Here is a 21,046-nt window from a genome sequence, read left to right as displayed (position 1 = left end):
TGCGCCTTTACCAGGTTGGTTTTTGAGGGGCAAGTTTCTGCTCTAATATAGGGCTGTCAGGAATTCTTACTTTACGTGCAAATACATATCCAACTCCCCCCCTCAAGTTGTTGGCGGAGGAAACGCAGTCCAAAGTGGTGGTGAGGTGCGAGCCATTTGCAAGACGGATTAGGATATTGCTGTGACATTCTGAAAACAAGTTGGAACAGCTGCGAGCGCACCTTCACGAGACTCTACGGCACTATCCTCGGGTCGTAATTTGACTACCTCGTGTTAGTCGGCAGCGGCAGGCGTCTGTATCGCTGGACACCATGTTCCACACGACGCAACTTTACTGAAATCCGCCGCCGCTGGAGGCGAATGGTTCTCAAGACCATCATTTGGGATCACGCAATGTTGTATTCGGAGATGAGCCGAACCGACTCATGTGCTAGTAATTCTATGCGGTTTCTTCTTTTTGTGTCCAAGGACTATTGCACGACGAAATGAAGTCGTTCCGTCATGAGGACTCAGAAACTGCATTGATGTAAGAGAAGTGCAACTCCATATAGAGTAGGAGACGGGCACAGGCAGCACGCACGATGAACAAAACTGCAATGTCTGTAGTCTTGCTCAAGTATGCTGAGGCGTCTGATTCTGGCTCATATTCGTATGAATCTTGACGCCGCATTTCATGGGCAATGGCCAGAAGAGACAGCTTGTATAGTGTCGCCGAAACAGTACCTACAGAAAAATTCAATAGCTTCTGCCATTTTACCAAGACTGGCAAGCATTACACTCATTCGAACCGAGTATAACTTGGTTAGACATTATAGACCAGCGATCAAGCTCAATGCTGGTCTATCGTTGGGATGATACGAGCTGTCAGTAATAGCGATTAATCAGTTCTTCACAGCGCTATAAGCCACTGTAACCGCTGCTATAGAGAAGTAGAGGAGCCATGCGTCCGTAGTACTATTTCCCACCGGAATTCAAGCGATATATATGCACAGATTCTCTACTATAGCGATAGTGCTCTCCATGATATCAACAAATGCAACTGTTTCTTCCTTCTTTCCAGTCGTTGCGACTCCAATACTGTGTCAGTCGGCGTCGGCGTGAGTCACCCCGTCTTGCGCCGACTCCACAGTGACGACCTACCCTGCATCGCTCCCCAGAAAAGGGTTTCATTCAACCGCTCGTTGCAGATCAAGATCTTGTCATCCAGCGCAGCTAATGAATGCTAGTGTCATTAGCCGGTTTGCAGAAGATTCTAATTTCAGCTTCTTCGGTGGCTATGCCTTCCGCGATTCGCATTCCCAAACGGGTTACCTGTTGGACCCCACCAGCGCTACGGCTGGCCTCTACTGATCACGGAATGTATAAATGTAGCCGGCATTCGCACAAAACCATTGACATCGTCGTTGAACACGCACAGCTCTTTTGGACACTATAGAAAGAGCTATATACAAGCCGCGACAGACGAAAAAGATAATCGAGCGCACCATCCAGCTAGGCTGCCACCTCCCAACATGACCTCTATGGCATCCGAGTCCGTCGCCACCATCCTCTGTACCTCAAAACAGACGCGCTTTCACATTGACAGAGCGAATTATCGAGAAGTATGACGCTCAAGTTCGCACATGGTACATACAGATATTGCTAACGCCCGAAAAAAGCTCGATATCGATGGCGTTAATATTACCATTGTTGGCGGCTCCAAATCGGGCACGCCCGCAAAGGGCAAGTCCAAGGCCCGCAGCGAAGGGTTAGAGATCCTGTCTGGCGCGAAGCTGCGCCTAAAGGAAGGCCACAGATATGCTCTCGTAGGCCGAAATGGAACGGGAAAATCCAGTATGTGCCGCCTGTCGTGCGACCTCACCCCACTAACAGCCGGGCGCTTTTAAGCTCTCCTGAAAGCCATCGCGGAGAAGCTCATCCCAGGCATCCCCGAAGACTCCAGGATTGCTATTCTGCAGCAGACAAAGCTCAATGATGGAGAGTCTCAAGCACCCGAGAAATCGGCAACCCAAATGAATACACGGCAGGAAGTCATTGAACGGGCGACTTCTCGTAGCGCTGTTGAGCAAGATATTCAGAGTACGCGAGCTCGCCGCCCAACCCTCACCACTGGGAAAGGACCACATGCTGACCTGCACAAGCCCTGTCTGATGGCATCAATTCAACGGACCCCTTTGCGCCCGTGCGAGCTGTTCGCAACCTCAAGCATGACCGTCTACAGAAGCGCCACTTTATGCTGGACAAGGACGCCAGGCTTCGCAGCGGTGCGCGTGGCATGGCTGCTAGAAAGGCCCTCGTCGCGATTGAAAAAGTTGTCGCCGAGTCACAGGAGCAAGTAGACCAGCCCCCAGAAGAGATCACCGCCGAAAAACTCCAGGAAGAAACGCAAGAGGCCGCCGACATGCTCGCCGACCTACAAATCCAAGTCGAACCTAGCCGCGTGAGTGAAATCGAAACAAAGGCTAGACGCATCCTCACTGGTCTCGGTTTCACTGAAGCCATCATGGAAAAACCCCTCTCCAGTCTCTCAAGTGGTTGGCACATGCGTGCCAGCCTCGCCACGGTGCTCCTCCAAGAGGCCGACATCCTGATCCTAGACGAGCCGACCAATTTCCTGGATCTTCTCGGCATCATCTGGCTGCAAAAATACCTCGAATCGTTGGAAGATTCCGACAAGCCGCCGACGCTGATTCTAGTCTCGCACGATCGCGACTTCATCACTCTGTGCACCGACCTGCTCATCCTGCGGGACAAAGACCTCACCTATTTCCACGGCGACCTTCCCACCTTTGAAGTATCGCAGGCCGAGCGCAAGGAGCATTTGCTCAAGGTCAAGGAAGCGCAGGACAAGCAAAAAGCGCACATTGAAAAAACGATTGCGCAAAACATGAAAGCCGGCCGCCAAAACGACGACCAGAACAAGATCCGCCAGGCCAAGTCGCGGCAGAAGAAGCTGGACGACCGTTGGGGCATGCAGGTCAATGCCAGGGGCCACCGGTTCAGGCTCAATGACCAGGCCGGATTCTTTCACACCTCGCATCAAGAAATCGACATTGCGGCGGACGAGCGCCAGGTCGTGCTCACGCTCCCGACGCCGCCCGACCTGCGGTTTCCCGGCTCGCTGATCTCGATCGAGAACGCGAGCTACCGGTACTCGCCCAGGTCGCCCCTCGTCATCAAGGACATTAGCCTGACCGTCGGCATGGGCGACCGGGTCGGCATCCTCGGCCTCAACGGCGCGGGCAAGTCGACGCTGATCAAGCTGCTCGTCGAGGAGGCGCGGCCCACCACGGGCACCATGACGACGCACCCGCGCCTCAAGATGAGCTACTACTCGCAGCACGCCGTGGACGCCCTCAAGGCCCTCGGCCGCGACGACCCGGCCCTCACCGCGCTCGCCCTGCTCACCAGGGAGGTTGACGGGCAGCTCGCCGAGGGCGAGATCCGCGGCCTGCTCGGCGAGCTCGGCCTGCCCGGCCGCTTCGCCTCCGACGTGCCCGTCGCCAAGCTGTCGGGCGGGCAGCTCGTGCGCTGCGAGCTCGCGCGCCTGCTGTGGCGCCGCCCGCAGTGCCTGGTCCTCGACGAGATCACCACGCACCTCGACTACGAGACCGTCACGGCGCTGCGCGGCGCGCTCAAGCGCTGGGAGGGCGCCGTCGTGCTCGTCAGCCACGACAGGTGGTTCATGCGCGGTGTCATTGACGGCATCGTCGACGAGGACGACGAGGGAAGCGCAGGCAGCGACGAGGACGATGACGACGGCGACAAGCCGTTTCGCAGGCGCGTCATGTACAGGCTCAAGGGGGGCGAGATGACGGTTCTCAAGAATGGCGTCGAGGAGTTTGAGAATATCATGGAGAGGCGAGTCAAAAAGCTCCTTGCGACGTAACTTGTGTGTGCGTGGAAACAGTCGCAGGCGGGGGAAACAAGAAGATTTACAATCCTTTGAATCTTGCCGCATTGTAATTCTACTTTGGAGCATTTTCGGTCTCTCTTTGCATCTTGATGTGCCGCATTTTAACATATTTACAAGTAATAAAGGACCCGGAAACCGGCAGCACGCCAGGACCTTCATGTGTATTCCCCCAACTCCAAGTTACATCTTCTAAACCACGTGTGAGTCTACCGCAATGTTGAACCGACTCTTCTCTTCCCTCTGCACATGCACAGTGCCGCCCTTGGGGATATCCACAATCGTGCCGTCGATGCAGACTTTTCTCCACCGCTCCTCGTCATCCTCGATCCGGATCGTGAGCTCGTCAATGTCGTCGTAGTACACCCGCTGCCCGTCGTCCCACCGGGACTCGACGTGCTTGCCGCCGTCGTAGGCCTTCATCATGGCCTCCATGGTGCGCTCCGGACCGAGGGGCGCAAAGTGCACGAGCCGCAGCTGCCCGTCCAGGGGCCGGCTCGCGGGCGAGATGGTGAAGGTGCGTTCCAGGTTGGACACGAGGGTGCCGAGCACGTAGGCGTGCGCGCCGCGCGGGATCGGCTCCAGACCGCGCCCGTCGCGGCCGGGCCGCCGGACGGCGACGTGGGCGGCGTAGTGGTGCGACGTCTTGAGGAGCTCCTGCGCGACCATGCCGAAGCGCGCGGCGCCGTGCGCGCGGTACGCCGGCGTGTCGCTCTCGTAGACGATGCTGGCGTGGAAGCCGTAGCTCGCGACGATGCTGCCGTACAGGGCGCCGACGTCCGTCTCCTGGCGGCAGAGCTGCGCCTCGGCGGCGGCGACCTCCCCGGGCGTCCCCGCGCCGGACGTCGGGTGGTCCCTGCTCATGTACTTGACGGTGCGCGACCCGGGCGGGAACGAGGCCTTGAAGGTGGGCAGCGGCGCCGCGACGCCGCGCAGCAGCGTCCGCAGCGCGAGCACCAGCTCCGACGGCCCCGTGAACAGCGGCTTGTGCAGCGAGTTGAAGAGCGCGTTGCCCGTGCCCAGCGGGATCAGGACAATCGTCGGCGGGGGCGCGGCCGCCTCGCCCTCGCCCTCGGCCGGCGGGGGCGGGGGCGCCGACGAGTTGAGCAGGTCCACGACGCCGCCGTCACCGCTGAGCAGCACCGTGGTGCGCGGCTGCCCGTCGGCGGCGTGCTGGCCGCCGCGCGCGTACTCGCGGACGCTGTCGTCGCTCTCCGTCACCACGACGCGGTTCGGCTCCGTCGCCTGGGTGAGCGCCTGGGCGGCGAAGCCCAGCAGCGGGTGCAGCACCGTTTCCCAGAACGGCACCGCGCGGCCCGCACCGGCTTTGGTCGAGAGCACGTAGTCGACGGTACCGTGGGCTAGATGCATCGGCAGCTGCGCCACGCGCGGCACCAAGGCGAGCTGCGACGGCATGTCTGCGCAGGTCTGGATGGCGACGAGGCGGTACGGCGGCGCACCGTCTTCTGCAGCGGCTCCGGTGTGCTCGATGAGCCCGATGAGGACCGACTCAGCGCTTGGTGACGCCTGCAGGACAGCTACCAACTGGTCGACTTTGAGAGGGGGGCTCGCGGGCACGTCGGCCGTAAGCGAAGAGGCCGTTACGGTTCCGGCATCGTCGTCAAACGTGAGGACCTCGGCGTGAAGGAGGTCGGGCGAAGAGTCACTCATTATGCGTGTAGGGGCTGTAGTTGGACGGCGCGGTGCATTCAAGCGATCCGATCAAGGCTAGCAAGGCTAAAATGCAAAAAAATAATAACGAGAGTCAACGCAACGTAGGAGAATGCAAGCAATAAAGAACCAGTGCTAGGTTGCGAATGTTTTGAATTTGTAATGTTGAAAACAGGCTTTGGACGTCATACAGCGGCTGCACCCCACAGCAGGCAGGCTGTGAGACGGAGGAAGGTCTGAACTGCCGGCGGACATGTTGCATCTTATGGAGCCGCCGTTGCGTTATCCGTCGCCTCTGCAGCCTCGTTCATCTAGCAAAAGTTGTCTGTGCGGTCGGGGTTGATTGGGCGAACAAGGAAATTAATAGCACATGGAATACTCTGCGCGAAAAAAAAAGTCGCATGGGCAGGCCGGCGCTATCGCATTCACAATGACTATCGGAGAAGCAGAAGCGCATCAGACGGGGCTGCTGCCGTAATTCTATTTTCAATTCATGGCTTATTATGTACTTTTTCTTTAGTTGCTCTTTGCTTTCGTCAGCGGGCCCCAGTTCTCCCTGGGGTTCATCTGATAGCGAACAAGGTTCTGTGCTTTGCCCTCTCGGCCTAGTCGAGCAAGATCGTCGTTGAAAACAAGCGTCTTCCGCAAGTCTGCTTCGGTGAGGGTCTCTGTATCGCTCGGCACCGGCTTCTCAGCACCGGCTTCTTTACCCTCTCTCGCCTTTGTATCAACACCTTCCATATTTACATCAGACCGGTTATCCGACGTTTCGACACCAGCACCGCCTTCCTCCTGAAGAATGCCAATGCTCCTTAAAAGCCTCCATGGCGCCGTATCCGGCTTGAACCTCGAAGCTTTCACGGGTGCCTTTTGTCGTATCCATTCTGCCATAATCCACCATATTGTTGACCATGGAGCGTCAGTCTTGATGCTTCCCGGTCTGCAGTGGCTACGACCCGCCACGTAGCCCAGATGCTTCAAAGCTCCTCTGAAATGGTCATCACCCGGGGTGGCGCAGCAAACGGTGCTCGCAAGTTTGCCGGGGATTACAAAAAATGGATAGCGGTCAATCTTGGCGTAGTCCCTGTCTCGAGGCTCGACTGGAGCTGGCTCTTCCGGACTGGGTATCAGCTCTTCCAGCGCATTCTGCAGCATGCCTTGTAGCCGAGGCAGAGTTTGATAGACTTGCTTGTCGGCCTCTGGTATTTGCTTGAGCAACCTCTCGATGAAGTGCCGCGAGTGAATGTGACCTCCGTACATGGGACCGTTGACATGCATTTTGGTGCCGCAATGCTTGCAAAATGAACCTCCCGTTCCCAGGGACATGCCGTATTTATAATACGCCCCATCGCCCTTCTTATTGACCGCAGCCTTGGCGCGCATCAGGTATTGGGTTTCCCAGGCGCCGCAGCCATTATCGCAGCTGTACACAACCATCGTCTTGGAACCCAGGAATTTGACAGCCTGCGGAGATTTTGTGACCCGAATAAAGACCTTTGTGTAGAAGTCAATGGAGAGAGACAGCTGTGGCTCGATAGTGAGTCCATATCTAGCCGCCGACGTGGCCACTGCATTGATGATCAGCCGTAGCCCGGCTTCGTGGGAGTGCATGCCGTGGATCGGGGTACCGCCATAGAGGGAGAAAGCTTTCTCGCAGTACGCATGGCCAGCCCACACAGCACTATCCGTGCACGTTATACATAGTAGACCGCCATCATCACGCACAGCCTGGACAGCAGCGTCAAAGAATGGAGCTGCCGTCCCATACGGATCCAGGTCGATAACATCAAACTTGGATGACTTCTTCCATGACTTATTGTTCTCGCCATTTGCGAGAGCATCTGCGATTGTTCTATACATGACTGCCAGAGCATCGCCATTGGTCACAGAAACAATGTCCTCGACACCGTTGTGTTTGACGTTTTGCTTAATCGATTTGGCGGCAGACGCCGACAAGTCATTGGCCGTGATGGAGGTAACGAATGGTAATTCGCGGGCGTACCGCAGTGCTCGAAGACCTGAAGCCGAAAGCGCATCTAGCATTTGGAAAGAAGGTTTCGTCGTCTGGCTAGCATTCTGGTCCTCTGTGGTAGCCTCAGTTTCTGTCTGCGGCTCTGGCTGCTCTGGCTGTTCGGACGATTCTGTTTTGGTGCCATTTTCGTCTCCTCTCTTTCGCTTTTTCCCATGCTTGGCATCTTTTGCTTTTTTGCGATTTTTCCTCTTCTCCAGAGCCTCCTCGCCGTACGCCTTGATTGCAAGCACGGAGAGGTCGCGGTTGTACTGCTGGATTGGATTGTAGAAGACCTGCTGCACTTCACCACGGTCTTCTCCCACTTTGCCGCCCTGCGGGATCAGGATTGTTGCAAGACCTTCTCTCACCGTGCCAAACTGCGTGCCGTCCACCTCTACAGTCGTATTTTCGGTCGCGTCGCCGGTCATGGCTGTCGCAAAATATCGACAAGATCGATGCCGTGTGAGGGTGGGAGACCGGCTTGTAGATCGCAGGGCGATACGGCAGGCTGGTATGCGAGACAGCGCAAGCAATTGCAGCATGCAGAGACAATGGCGGCGCGTATGAATTGCGATGTTCCGAAGTGAATTACTGGCAGCCGATGGAGTCGTGAATTTTTTGAAATTCTGCCGATTCTAGAAATAAGGCGGTGTGGTAGGTAGTGACCTGGACAATGAGTACCTGCACCAGAAGCGACAGCGACCTTCCTAAGTACTTACTGAAAGGATGGCCCATAACTACATCTTTCGCGGAAAGGCAGTGTCTCTTACCAAAAAAATAGCCATGCTCTTTCTCTTTCTGACTCTGAAATATTTCGTCATCTTGTTACATTTTTAGTAACCTTATCTTCCGTTCTTCATCTCAATCACCTTAGGCAACCTGATATTCTGTCCTTGCTAACACTGTCATCACTACGCACGCACTATACTATAACCTCGAATATACCTGTACCTGTTCGTCAGCATGGCTAATCAAAAGACTTTGGGTTCTTCTGCACACGAAAAATCAGACTCACCGGTTCACGGAGCATCAGATGAGGTACTCTTCGATAGAGGCGACTTCATTCCGCGGCTTGATGGGTCATCTTCTACTCGTCCTGCGACCGGCTCAGAACCGTCATCTGGTCATCACACTCACAGGATTCCACCACACAGATTCCTCACGCCACATGAATAGAGCGTTGTTGCGCGTGGAATTGGTGGAATTCACGGAGAAAAGGACTTGGAACAGCTTCGACCTGTGCATCCATTCTCGATAGTGTGGCCGCCCCGTGGCATGGCCAATGGGCTTTATCGCGATGTCGTACGGCGGCGTAGCAGGTGCATGGTCCTATTCTACGCCGCGACATTGATGCAGTGGGCATTTATGCTACTGCAGCTTTGTATTTCTGCTACACTCACGGCGCTCGGCTCCGTTGCTGTCAAAGATGGTACACCAATCACAGTTCTTGGAGCTGTGAACACTGTCAGTGCTGGCATTCTGGCTTTTCTCCACAACAGCGGTATCCCCGATCGGTATCGAAAGGACATGGAAGAGCTCAGGGAAGTGGAGGACCACATAAAAGAGCTTCTAGATTCGGGTATCGCTCCGGCGGAGCTGTCTTTGGAGCAGATTATCGCGGAATGTTTTGATTTGTACCAAGATGCCAAAGCCACAATCTCTGCAAACTTGCCAGACAATTATCGCCAGCGCCAAACAACACCAGTCCGACGAATGCCTCCACCAAGTGGCCCCAAGCCAAGCGAGCCGGGCGATGCTACTCCTGCAGGTTCTGGACCGAATGACTCGTCCGATACCAAAGCCAATCCTCCCAAGTGACACTTGGTGCACCAAAATTCGGCTGATCAACGTTGTCTATACATGCGTCTTTGGAACCCGCGACGATAGTAGCCTTGGCCTGTTGCCCCTTCTCGGCGGCGATGGACAAAGCTGCATTAACACTGCAGGATTTTCGTTCCAATTCATGCCTGGATGTTGTGCAATTGGACTCGATGTCATCTTTGAATTTATCAGCGTTATCGTCATGGTTATAGAAGCGAATGCACGCCACCTCAGGGTGAATTTTGGTTTCAAAGGACAAGCAACAAGTTTACTGAGCAGCTAGATTTGCGAAGAATGAACCTCCTTCTGAGCCTATATCATGAAACTCTGCACGCAAGTTAGTTTCACAATAGAAAAGCGCATGTATGAAGTGCATCATACCGTTCAAATAAGTCGGCAACAGATGCCACCAACGGCGCATGCTGTCCACTGGTCAGTGTGACCACCGGCACGAAAATGTTCTCGGGTGTATGGGCTGCGGGTTAGTGCTGGAAAGCTCCCGCCTGAACTTGCGACTTCAATGAGGATCCAGACGCCAATCAGATTCTCGACGTCACATGCGTACGTCTTCTACTGCGGGCTGAGGTTGTTGCAGATGTAGGCGGCGAGCCTGTGGTTCTACTATGAAATGTAGCCACAGCTAACTGAGTTCTTGATGATCATATCCGACGTGCAGTCCGCCGTGATGAAGTTGGCGCTTGCATGCAGACGCAGACCACGGGTGCGCAAAGAGCCTCGTTTTATTAAATGGGGAAAAGCTCCTCCGTACAGTAGTTTGCAGTTTCAAAGATGGCTATAGTCTAAGTGATAGGTATAGGCTACTGATACAGCTAGGTGCCGTGAATAGCATAGGGCAAGAGAGGAGACTGTGGTTATATTAGGACCCCAGGCTTACAATTAGTGGCGTCAGTCCCACGCGTATTACCAGTAGTTATACAGATTGACCTGCCCCGCGCTGTAGTGAATCTCTCCAACAGGCTACTTGAATGATGATCTTGTAAAGTAGCATCTGGGTGTCCGGATCCAGGTTCGGGACCCGGCAGGTCTAGAGGTCCGCGACTGCCGTAGGACGATCTTGTTCTGCTTGCGGTTGATAAAGAAGGCTTCGGTCAGGCGGGCCGTCTACTTCTGCAACAAGGTACGATGAGTGCGGGCTTTGTGTAGCTGTTGGTAAAGGCGCCACTGGTACGGTGAGTGGCTCGACGTGATGAACGAAACGAAATCGACTTGGCTCCCAACCCACCAAGATCATCCAACACCTGCCTCCCCTTGCAGCTCCCTCCCCTAGGCTACGTACCACGCCAAGACCCTGAATTTGAATGACTGACTCCAATGTAAGTACTGACAGACCAAGTACGGATCACCACGTGGGTAACCACCAAAGTACGTTTCGAGTCAGTCCGCAGATAAGTACGAGTCAGCAACTCGTTTTGTGAACCCTACCAGTAATCTGCAGAGTGCAGAGGCCTGAAAACCGCGCTAGGTCAGCGGGTCAAGGCCTGGCCTGGTCAATAGGTTATTCGGCGGGTAGAGATTGAGCCCTTGCTACTCAGTAGCATAAAACTTCTGGTACCAGGCTTATTAGGGTTGTTGTTTCACTGAACATTGAGCGGCCGAGTCAATGTGTAGAATCGAGTCAGCGACTCGGCATCAAAATCTAGGCAGGGACCACAAGATAGGCGAAGTCGAGCCCTTTTTCCAATCTTTTTTTTTTTGTAATTCGGCTGTGGGCGAGTTCCAAAACAATTCAAGTGACTCGCTCATAGACTCTATATACAATCAGGGGTCCTGATAAGAACCAGGTAGGTAGGTGGTATGTATATCCGTATTTTTCTCCACCATGTGGGCTAATACTGACTGGTATAAAGCTTGATGACACTTGAGACCTGAAACCAGCAGCCGAAGAAGAATGCTACCCTCTTCGGTCACTTTGCATCCCATTCCCGCGTTGGAAGTGGCAGTTGACATAACGCCCAATCCTTCGCAACAGGCACTTTCCAGCCCAGTCCAGCGGACAGGCCCGTCATGAAACCGGATGAAATCGCGAAGCTTTACTGTTGGGGACCAGTGACATCTCCGTTGGTCAGTAGGCAGTATAGGTGAACACTGGCATTTTATAGTAGGGATTTGAGCGTCATTGTCGACCTTGGCAGTGAGCTAGTCGACATTAGAATGCTAAGCTTCCTGGCGCGACTTGGCTTTCTAATTTTCAATAAAGAAGAGATTGTTTAACCTTATATGAATACGGCTTTGACCTTCCAACGCTACATGGGAGAATAGTGTGCACCTTATTAGAGTAGTGACTATAGGAAGCATGCCGCAACGAGGCTGATTGAGGAGATCAAGTCAGTCGAGCTGCGTAAGCCCCATGCGGATCGTCTCGACTCTCGCCTTGGCTCCAGGCTTGCTAGCTACGGCGATACGACACGTGGTTTCCTAGCACCAGAAGGACACCACGGAAACTCTTTCCGCCATCGGCGGCAATGCAAAATGTCAATATTCGTTGCGGCCTGCAATGTCAGTAGATACAGAGGCCATTGGCAGACGTCGGATTTTAGCTCAGAATGGACCAGGAATGGCTACAAATTGCCTACTGATGCTTGCAGCCCGTGGCACATGCATGATTTCACAAGCAAGCAAGGGTGACTCGTAGCACGCAAGATAGAGTAATGTCGTATTCTTTCGCATGAGGAGTGTGAGCGCTAAATTTTGTGTCGACTTGTTATTGGAGCCTCCCAGCATGACGCTCTCGCTCTCATGCTGCCCTTCCTTTTGTACTGCCCTTGCTCTGATGCTGCCCTCGCTTGACGACAAGTCATTCATTTATACATATTTGATTTCTCCCCATCCTCTCGATTCAATTCTTGATGTGTGCGCTACCGAAGCATTCTGGTCAATCCAACCACCTACTTGACCGCCTCTTGGAACTGTTAGCTCTTAGCACTGTTAGCAGTCTCTGCCGACGTTAGCAGCCATGACACGGCTAGCTGCGGGATGTTTTTCGGCATCGAAGATGTTGGTATCGATGCTCATCGTCTCTGGAGTACTTTTCTATGCATTGGTACTGCTGCAGACATGGAAAGTGTCGCTACTACTTGCCAGCCAGGAAGACCGAATTTCCGGCGAGCTGACCGTGGACACGAACGACTATCTGCATAAACTGCTTCGCAAGCATGACCTCTCACCGCGTGTCGAGTGGGCGGCATGGAACATCTTGTCGACACAGAGCCAAGAGAAATGGACATCTCTCACGCGCGTACCTCATATATTCCGACCATCACAGCCGGAAGTCTTTGACTCCCGCGGCGAGCACCCCCCATCAGCAGAAATGACGTCAAGGACGCTGACGCTGCCGTCGCCGCGCAATTCGAGCCTGGGACAATCTGACGCTTCACGCTTTCTGTTTGGTGTGTGCACCACGTACGAGCGACTGATGGAGAACGACCGTGCCATACTGAGGAGCTGGCAACGGTGGCTGACGGACGGACAGCGGGGGAGCAACGGCGCGCACTTGGTGGTCAATCTGGCCAGTGCCGACGGCGACCAGATGAGACAGATCAAGAGTGCCCTCGAGGAGATGGATATTCCAGCCACGGTGTACCATTCGGGGGAGCAGCTGTCGGCCGCGTCGAGGTACGCGCAGCTCGCTGGAGCTCTGCACGCGTACGCATCAGCATTGTCATCCGTGTACGCCAGCAAACGTTGGTTCGCCCTGATTGACGACGACGTCTTCTTCCCTAGCTTGTCGCGTCTGGAGCAGAAGCTGGGCATGTTCGATGCACAAGACCAAGTGTACATTGGCGCCCCAGGTCACCGAGAAGACTGGGAAGGGCACCACAACGGCACACCATCAGCCAGTGGAGGCGGCGGTGTGGTCATATTGTCACGTCGCGGCCTGGGCAGGTATATCGCGCTCGCTTGCGCGGAACGCCGTGTGTCAGGCAGCTCGTCTCGGCCCGCACGACAATGGGCATCCACCTTCCACGAGTGCCTGAGCACACGAGGCGGGCAGCCCATGGACGCACTTCCGGGCCTCGACTGGCCCACGGCGGAGGACCGCAAGTCGTTCTGGACCGACGCCCGCGACGGCGACGGGCGGCGGCCCCTCGCGCTGCGCAGCCGCCCCGAGGGCAAAGACCTGGACGCGGCCCGCGCGCACCTCGTCGCCGACGCGTGCGGCGAGGACTGCTTTCTGCAGCGGTTCCTGTTCCGCGACGGCTGGGTCCTCGTCAACGGCGTGTCCATCAGCCAGTACCTGAACCCGCTGCCGACCCAGCGCGACGTCGAGCTGCGGGCCGCCGCCGGCGCGACCAGGGAGGGTCCCGCGGCGCAGCTGCAGCTCGCGCCCGGAGGCGGGGGCGCACGAGGCGGGGGCGGCGGGGGCGCACGAAACGTCTGGCATCTGCTGGACTCGTCGGTGGACGACTACGGCGTCGTGTGGCAGGCCTATGTCAAGAGAGACGTGCCAGAGAAGCGAGCTCCAACGGCGGCGGGGGCGGAGGCGCTGGACTCGATCATTATTTTGATTTGGGACAAGGGCAAGCGAGGACGAATCACCGGACCCGGGAAGCGTTGAATGTGGTTCAATCAATTTTATTATTCCTCTTCTCGGGGTTTGCCGTATTTATATATCATGACGTGGGGCGAACCGGCAGATACATTCCTTCGTTTTTATACTGACACTCAAGCATTCCCGGTGTCACCAATCTTGGCCTTGACGTCCTGCCAGTCCTTTTTCGTAAGCTCATAATACATCTCCGCCACGCCCTCCTGGCCCTTCTCCTCCGAGGCGCGGCGCGTGCCGCGGCCCTTGAGCCCGAGCTTGTGCTCGGCGAGGCGGATCATGGCGGCATTGTCCTCGCCCGTCGTGATGGTCACGAGGTCCAGCTGGGGCCCGCCCTCGGCCGCCGGCGTGAAGGCCCAGTCGACGGCGAGGCGGATCGCCTCGGCCGCGTAGCCCTTGCCGCGGTGGGCGGGGTCGATCATGGCGCCGACGTCGCCGGCGCGCAGCGGCGCGCCCCCGCGCACCCAGTCCTTGATGGCGCCGTAGCCGCCGAGGCCGATGACGAGCGGCGGCTCGTCGTCGTCGTCGTCGGGGCGGCGGCGGCGGAGGAGCTCGACCACCATGTTGAGGCGGCCGGGCCCGCTGACGACCCTGCCGGTTGACCGGTCGAGCACGGTCGGCACGGCGGCCGAGGCGCGCTGCTTGTCGATGATGGAGGCGGCGGTCGCCGCGTCGAGCGGCCGCGCGTGCGGGTCGCTGCCGTTGGCCGGGTCCGACAGGATGGCGGCGAAGCGCGCGGCGTCGGCGGGTTGCGTGGTGCGGAGGACGATGGGCAGCGTCGTGGAGGCGAGGCGCGTGTCGAGGTGCGAGACCTCGAGGGTGGCGGGTTGGCCGGCCATGATGTATGTATGTTTGGTGTGTGGTGTTGCTGGGCGTGGGAGGGATACCTGCCCGGTGATGAAAGCTAGTATTTATAAAACGCCGACTCCAGAAAAAATTGGCTTTTTTTGGGCCCCAAAATCTTTGAGATAATATCATCTTGTCATTTGAAAACAAAAAAAAACAATATTACGTTCTAGTATCGTCGCTCGTTGAGTCACTCACTGTATGGCCTGAGCGTCGTCAATCATCTTCATTGCCAAGAATGAATCTGCGGCGCCGCGGGGGCAGGCATCGTAACTTGGCCCAATGACGGTTCGCAGCGACCAGCTGGAGTTTCCTTTCTGGGATCTCTTGTGAGTCACGGTGGCTGTAGGATGGCTTTTAAATCTCACTGGCACCAGTCATGGGTGGGGGATGCTAACTGAGTTGCTTTTGGTGCTGGCTGGATGGAGTGGTGACTTGCATACTGACACAACTGAACGAAACGGCGTTTCCGTTCATCATCTTTGTGAGATGAGGGATGGACTTTCTGTTGTACGGAATTCGTACCACATCAATTTCGTCCTTGGTAGCTTAACTTTTGTCGAGGAGTCAACTGGAATTCACGATTTACACAGCACGGACGACTCTGGCAAGAAAAGTGCCGGATAGGAAAAAAGTATGATCTGATTTGACGCCACCAGTCGCTATTTAACACACATCCACATTATCAAGGGTCATTTCATTTCGCCTGGGTCTTTTCCCTAGGCGTGCCGCTCGCACTGCGCAGCACTCTACCACTGTCCGGGGTACTCTCTCTCTTGATAGCCGCGTCTCCGGAAAGTGGAGAGGGGGGCAGGTCTGGTGTGACGGACCGGGACTCTGAGCCTTGCTTTCTCGACTTGGGTAGGCTCGTGGCTTTTTTTCGTCGCTTCTCAGTCAGGCTCGAGATGGAGCCGGTACGGCGCGTCGTCGGGTGGCCGTCGTCGAGGTCAAAGGACGGCGTGCCGCTCCGTGTTGAGCTGACGGAGCCTCGGCGGACGCTGCTGCTGCGGCGCTTGTGCAGCTTCTCGGTGCTAATGTGGCTCTTGTGAAGCACCTTGGGCGTCTCTTGGCGTTTTACCTGCGCCTTTTTCCAGGGCAGCCGCCAGAGCCAGCCATGTTGAGCCTTGGCCATTTTGACATCATATTCTTTTACTTTTTCTCGTAGTAGCGCTCGCCGCTCATTTTCTCGATCCCAGTATTCTGTTCGGTACAGCTCCCAGTTCTCGCGAAAGGTGGGGGAGAATGGTTTGGCGAGAAGCAGCAGCTTGACGTAGTCACCGCCGGGAGCGAGATCCTCCTCATGCCCGCCTCGGACGTCGTCGTGGTGGGGTAGTATCAATGTCGGGTGTTGACCGTCGCTAGACAGCTGCAGCTCTTTTTCGACCTCGCGCAGCAGGGAAGGATCGACGTGGCGGTAGGATGAGCTGGCAGTGTGGGAGAAGAGTCCGTAGGTGAGAAAGAAGCCAACCGAAGAGAGAGCTTCGGCCCACCAGGGCCGGCGAATGAGGACCAACTTGCAGTTGAAGCCGCGCAGGCCGCGATTGGAGATGGCGAACCAGCGGCGTGGCCAACGGATGCCTCGCTCCCAGATGCCAGTGGCCCATACGAGGACGGCGGTGATGATGCCGCCCATGAAACACACCTTCTGAGCGCCTTCTACGGCCCAGTAGATGGAACCACCGACGCCCTGGCCGTCCTCACGGGGGGCAAAATACAGCTTGTAGCCGAAGAAGCAGACCCAGGCGCTGAGGAGAGTGAGGAAGAAGGTATGATGGCGACGGCGGGCGCGTAGCTCGAGGAATTGAGCTCGCAGAGAGGCTTCGAGGATGAGGAGGTTGAGATAGATCATCGAGGGCGAGCTGGGGGTGTTGTGTAAGGGGTCGCCTTGTTTGACATCTTCCTGGAGGATGGGACTGGTGCCGGTGGTGGCCGCAGCGGCCTTGATGGCCGGGGAGGGCGCGGGAGCGCCCTTGACGATGGAGTCAATGTCTTCCGTCATGGGCATACCGATCGATGTCGCTATCGGGGGAGAGGTACTTTGGGTATCGAGGCGGTGACAAGGATATGTCTGCGTGTGATGATTGGCGCCAGCAGCTCCGTCAACACTGGAAGTAGCGGCAAGCTGATGTTGTATGATGGCTGGCGCGCCGCCGCCCGCACGCGACAGGTGCTAATGGGTAGGAGGCTGACAGAATCGGGGTTCAAGGGGTCGATCTCCAGGGCGCGATGGAAAGCTTGTCGACAGGCATCTAGCCGTAGGAGTCGCCTGGGACGATGGAGAAAAGCGCAATCGGGTGGGTGGTCGTTTCTCGGTAGCGTTTGAGACGGACAAGGGAAGAAAAAGATGAGGGATGGATGACCGACGTATATGGTGGGTCTCGGATGTTGCGAGGCTGTATGGCTGCCAAGGTGGCTTGGTACCTACAAATAGACCTAGGTACCTATTTATACAGGTACCTTGATACATAGAGCACCTGAGTGAAGAGAGGCTGGAGGGCACAAATATGCCAGATCGGAACATGTGGACGTCATATGATATATGGGAGAAACGACAAGGTCACGACGAAAAGACCACTTGAGTACCGAGTACGGAGTACTGATACAGGGCAAAAGCGAGTGGGAGGACGAGGCTTTGTCGATGGCGGGAGGGTGCATTACTTGGCAGGCTACGGAATACAGTGAGAAAACAGTGTCATTGACCCCGCCATGACGGAGTGATAACCCAGTGAGCGGTAGCATATATGTGTAGTACCTTACCTAGGTACGGATAGGGTAGTTGGGATAGTATGCTTTTGTAATGTAAAAAAGTAGAAATATTGTGCATTCCCAGATGATATAAATGACCCATACATGATTCTATAGTGGCGGTGATTCTCGGCCAAAAAAATAATTGATTATTCCTTTGGGCACCTCCAAAACCTACCTAGGTAAGTAGGTAAGTATCTCAGCACCCATCACGCGGCACCAACGCACGCAAGCACGTTGGGGAAAGCCCACTGTAAGCCAGTTTCCAGTTGACGAGCCGGCGGGGCCTCTCCGTTCTCATGATGTGTAATGGGGCTTTTTGGGGGCAAATACAAGCTCAACGTGCCCCAACTAAAACTACCCACAGCGTCTCTCGTTTCTCATCAGCCCCAGAGTTTCTTACTGCCTTCAGCGCTCGCTAGTTGCCAACCAGCCCATCAGCCACGTTACAATGAATGTCCTACTAATTGGCCCTCGGTACATCTCGTCCCCCTTATTATTACCTTTGATTTTGAGGCAAAACGGTGGCAATCAAATAAGAGTTGAGTAGGTACCCAGCGATGTACCTATTCTCTACTTATTAAACTACGCATACCCAGGCAAATGTTCTTGTATCCGTAGGTGAGTAGTATTGGCACCCGTCATCGAAATAGGCACCATCTCGGCTCTCCCAACCGATCCCAGCGGCATACGGCAAACGGCAAAAATTAAATACCAATCCCTTCTTCCCTCCTCCATCTCAATTCATCTCAACCCATCTCAATTGCCTGCTCTGCCACCTCGTCGTCTTGTCACTCCATCCATCTCCTTGCCCCGCCCTGGCCTCGTCGCTGCCTGTCTCCTCCGTCATCGACTCGCCCCTTCATCCTCGTCCTCGTCTTCGTCCTGCCCTACCTACCATGGGCAAACCTTGATCCCGCCTCGAGCCGTAGCGTCGGAAACCGGATCGTCGCAAACTCCGATACACAGCGCCTGCACCACCCCAAGCACCACGACATTACTTGACTTAACCTACCACCGCCACACCATACGTCTCTTAAATCCGGGCGGGCTTTGCTGCTAGAATATCCGCAACCACCACGCACACACGCCCCCCTTTCGCCCGGCGCAATTACGCTTTGTGACGCGTGGACGGCCTCACGCACCCCGATTCCAGCCTAATTCCAGCCCTGTCAGCGCCGCTTTCCTTCCGGGATAGTGCTACACCTCACCGGCTCAGCCCCCCCGACTCGCCTGAATTGGCCATAATCAACCACCCGCGCTTCTCCGCTGGTGGACTTTTTGCCTTTCGGCTGCTTCCTAGAGCTTGCGCAATCAGGGACACGCTGTTGTCTGGGGCTTTTGTTTAAAAGCCCCGTCGCAGCCCTGTTCCCGCAAACAGAGTCGGAATGCTCAAACAGCAAAAGGCTACCGTCTTTTTCCAACGCTCGCGCATCACCTTGGCCTCGTCCTTTCCTACATCCTCCAAGATTGCCAAGATGGCCGCCGAAAATGGCTCTGCCCGCGCGCAGCAGGACGACACCACTCAGATCAAACAAAACAGAGAGACGCGCCCCCCTTCCGTATACTTCCCTCTTGGCTACAAGGAAGCCGCCTACCAATGGGTATGAAGCCTCGCCCCCCTCCCCTCAATTCTCCATGCGCGCGCTTCGGCTGCTAACACGTACTGCCAGTGGACAAGTGTCACGCCACCTATGGTCGAGCGCAAAGTCCTATCCTTCATCCCGACCCTGCGAGAGGCTGCTGATAGCGCCGCCAACCCCAATGCCTCGTCCAAGGCCGACCCTTTCGGTACCCGCGTCTGGCGCCGCAGCATGGTCCAGCTTTCCGGCAAGAATCGCGCTCTCAACGAGGTTTGCGTTGAAAAGGTTGGCGAGAAAACCGAGGAGACGCTCGTCGTTGTTCACGGGTACGGCGCCGGCCTTGGTTTCTTTTACAAGAACCTTGAGCCCATCACCCGTATGCCTGGCCTGAAGCTCTACGCCCTCGACATGCTCGGCATGGGCAATTCGTCCCGACCCGCCTTCCGCATCGGCGCCAAGGATAAGGAGAAGCAGGTCATCGAGGCCGAGGACTGGTTCGTCGACGCCCTCGAGGAGTGGCGGCAGAAGCGCAAGATTGAGCGCTTCACCTTGCTCGGCCACTCCCTCGGCGGTTACCTCGCCGTCTCCTACGCCATCAAGTACCCCGGCCATCTCAAGAAGCTCATTCTCGCCTCACCAGTTGGCATCCCCGAGGACCCCTACGCCGTCAACGCTTCCATGCCCGACCCCAACGAGTCCACGCTCGAAAACGAATTCACCCAAGATCAGAATCAGGTCACCGAAAACGGCCACAACACCGCTCAGGCCGCCAAGGTTGCCGCCGCCGCCGCCGCCTCTAGCAAAGCCAGAAGCGCACCGACCGCACCCAAGCGCCCCATCCCCAGCTGGCTTGTCTGGCTTTGGGATGCCAACGTCTCGCCCTTTAGCATTATCCGTATGACGGGGCCCCTCGGCCCACGCTTTGTCTCCGGTTGGACCTCGCGTCGTTTCAACCATCTGCCCGGCCCCGAGGCCCAGGCTCTCCACGACTATGCTTTCTCCATCTTCAAGCAAAAGGGCAGCGGCGAGTATGCCCTCGCCTACATCCTCGCCCCTGGTGCCTACGCCCGCCGCCCCGTCATCAACCGCATTCAAGAAGTCGGTCGCCAGCCTCTCCCCTCCCCTGGTGGCAGCTCCGCCGCTGCCAAGAAGGAGACTGGCTACCCCATCGTCTTCATGTACGGCGAGAACGACTGGATGGACGTGGCTGGTGGTCTCGCAGCAGAGGAGAAGCTGAAAAAGGCCAAGGCTGACGCACTCGCCCGCGCGACGGAAGAGGAGAAGCGCACCGAAAATGGCAGCGTCAAGGTTGTCATCGTGCCCAAAGCCGGTCACCACCTGTACCTCGACAATGCTGACTTCTTCAACGACGCTCTCCAAAAGGAAATGGACGACGTTGTTGCGACATCGAAAAAGAACAATGACTATTAACGAAGGGGCAAGCATTTTGACGCCGTCAGTGGAATTGGCATGGCGATTGTTTTTTTTTTTTTTTGGTTGTGTTTTCTTGGCGTCTGAAGGCTGGCGTCTTTTTTTTTTCTTTCACTGAACTCCTTTTTGGATTGTTTTACAACTATTTTTCTTTTTGGTTCTTTGAACATCATGAGCGGCATACACCCTGCATAACGCTCCTTGGGCGGCCAAGTCTGTTTACAGCAGTTTATTCTCATATGCAACTTGGCGTTTTACAGCATTTGGCATACAGTATGCGTGGGCTATTCGGCATGCATCTATACAGGGTTTACACATCAATAGATTCTAGATAATTTCCTTGATTCAAGGCTCCATCACTACACAATGTACCAAGTCTTGTTGAACATGATGTCATTCTATCGAAGATTTGTTTACATCTCTCACCCAAGCCATCATCTACTTGTAATGGCCGTCCCCGT

The 21,046-nt window shown here is 55.8% G+C and overlaps 8 protein-coding genes across 8 annotated transcripts; 4 read left to right on the top strand and 4 right to left on the bottom strand.

Moving 5' to 3' along the window:
- Positions 1–1,511: 1,511 nt before the first annotated feature.
- On the top strand, positions 1,512–3,889 carry V2A60_003402 (P-loop containing nucleoside triphosphate hydrolase protein; the record flags this gene model as incomplete). Its single annotated transcript, XM_083254737.1, has 4 exons — positions 1,512–1,601; positions 1,659–1,833; positions 1,888–2,079; positions 2,142–3,889. 4 exons carry the CDS (start codon positions 1,512–1,514, stop codon positions 3,887–3,889), a joined length of 2,205 nt encoding a protein of 734 aa, XP_083110863.1.
- A 216-nt stretch (positions 3,890–4,105) lies between these two features.
- Positions 4,106–5,584, bottom strand: V2A60_003401 (ATP-NAD kinase-like domain-containing protein; the record flags this gene model as incomplete). Its single annotated transcript, XM_083254736.1, has 1 exon — positions 4,106–5,584. The coding sequence occupies one exon, from the start codon at positions 5,582–5,584 to the stop codon at positions 4,106–4,108; it is 1,479 nt and encodes a 492-aa protein (XP_083110862.1).
- A 516-nt stretch (positions 5,585–6,100) lies between these two features.
- Positions 6,101–8,023, bottom strand: V2A60_003400 (tRNA (guanine26-N2)-dimethyltransferase; the record flags this gene model as incomplete). The annotated part of the gene is made up of 1 exon (XM_083254735.1): positions 6,101–8,023. The coding sequence occupies one exon, from the start codon at positions 8,021–8,023 to the stop codon at positions 6,101–6,103; it is 1,923 nt and encodes a 640-aa protein (XP_083110861.1).
- An 847-nt stretch (positions 8,024–8,870) lies between these two features.
- V2A60_003399 (uncharacterized protein) lies at positions 8,871–9,413 on the top strand (the record flags this gene model as incomplete). The annotated part of the gene is made up of 1 exon (XM_083254734.1): positions 8,871–9,413. One exon carries the CDS (start codon positions 8,871–8,873, stop codon positions 9,411–9,413), a length of 543 nt encoding a protein of 180 aa, XP_083110860.1.
- A 3,016-nt stretch (positions 9,414–12,429) lies between these two features.
- Positions 12,430–13,992, top strand: V2A60_003398 (uncharacterized protein; the record flags this gene model as incomplete). The annotated part of the gene is made up of 1 exon (XM_083254733.1): positions 12,430–13,992. One exon carries the CDS (start codon positions 12,430–12,432, stop codon positions 13,990–13,992), a length of 1,563 nt encoding a protein of 520 aa, XP_083110859.1.
- A 107-nt stretch (positions 13,993–14,099) lies between these two features.
- Positions 14,100–14,819, bottom strand: V2A60_003397 (GNAT family N-acetyltransferase; the record flags this gene model as incomplete). Its single annotated transcript, XM_083254732.1, has 1 exon — positions 14,100–14,819. The coding sequence occupies one exon, from the start codon at positions 14,817–14,819 to the stop codon at positions 14,100–14,102; it is 720 nt and encodes a 239-aa protein (XP_083110858.1).
- A 704-nt stretch (positions 14,820–15,523) lies between these two features.
- On the bottom strand, positions 15,524–16,831 carry V2A60_003396 (Nem1-Spo7 phosphatase regulatory subunit SPO7 domain-containing protein; the record flags this gene model as incomplete). Its single annotated transcript, XM_083254731.1, has 1 exon — positions 15,524–16,831. One exon carries the CDS (start codon positions 16,829–16,831, stop codon positions 15,524–15,526), a length of 1,308 nt encoding a protein of 435 aa, XP_083110857.1.
- A 2,128-nt stretch (positions 16,832–18,959) lies between these two features.
- On the top strand, positions 18,960–20,585 carry V2A60_003395 (Alpha/Beta hydrolase protein; the record flags this gene model as incomplete). The annotated part of the gene is made up of 2 exons (XM_083254730.1): positions 18,960–19,175; positions 19,245–20,585. 2 exons carry the CDS (start codon positions 18,960–18,962, stop codon positions 20,583–20,585), a joined length of 1,557 nt encoding a protein of 518 aa, XP_083110856.1.
- Positions 20,586–21,046: the final 461 nt, after the last annotated feature.

This window comes from Cordyceps javanica, chromosome 2 (genome assembly GCF_051103115.1).
Source record: "Cordyceps javanica chromosome 2, complete sequence".
NCBI lineage: Eukaryota > Fungi > Ascomycota > Sordariomycetes > Hypocreales > Cordycipitaceae > Cordyceps > Cordyceps javanica.
This window is presented reverse-complemented; position numbering and strand designations above follow the sequence as displayed.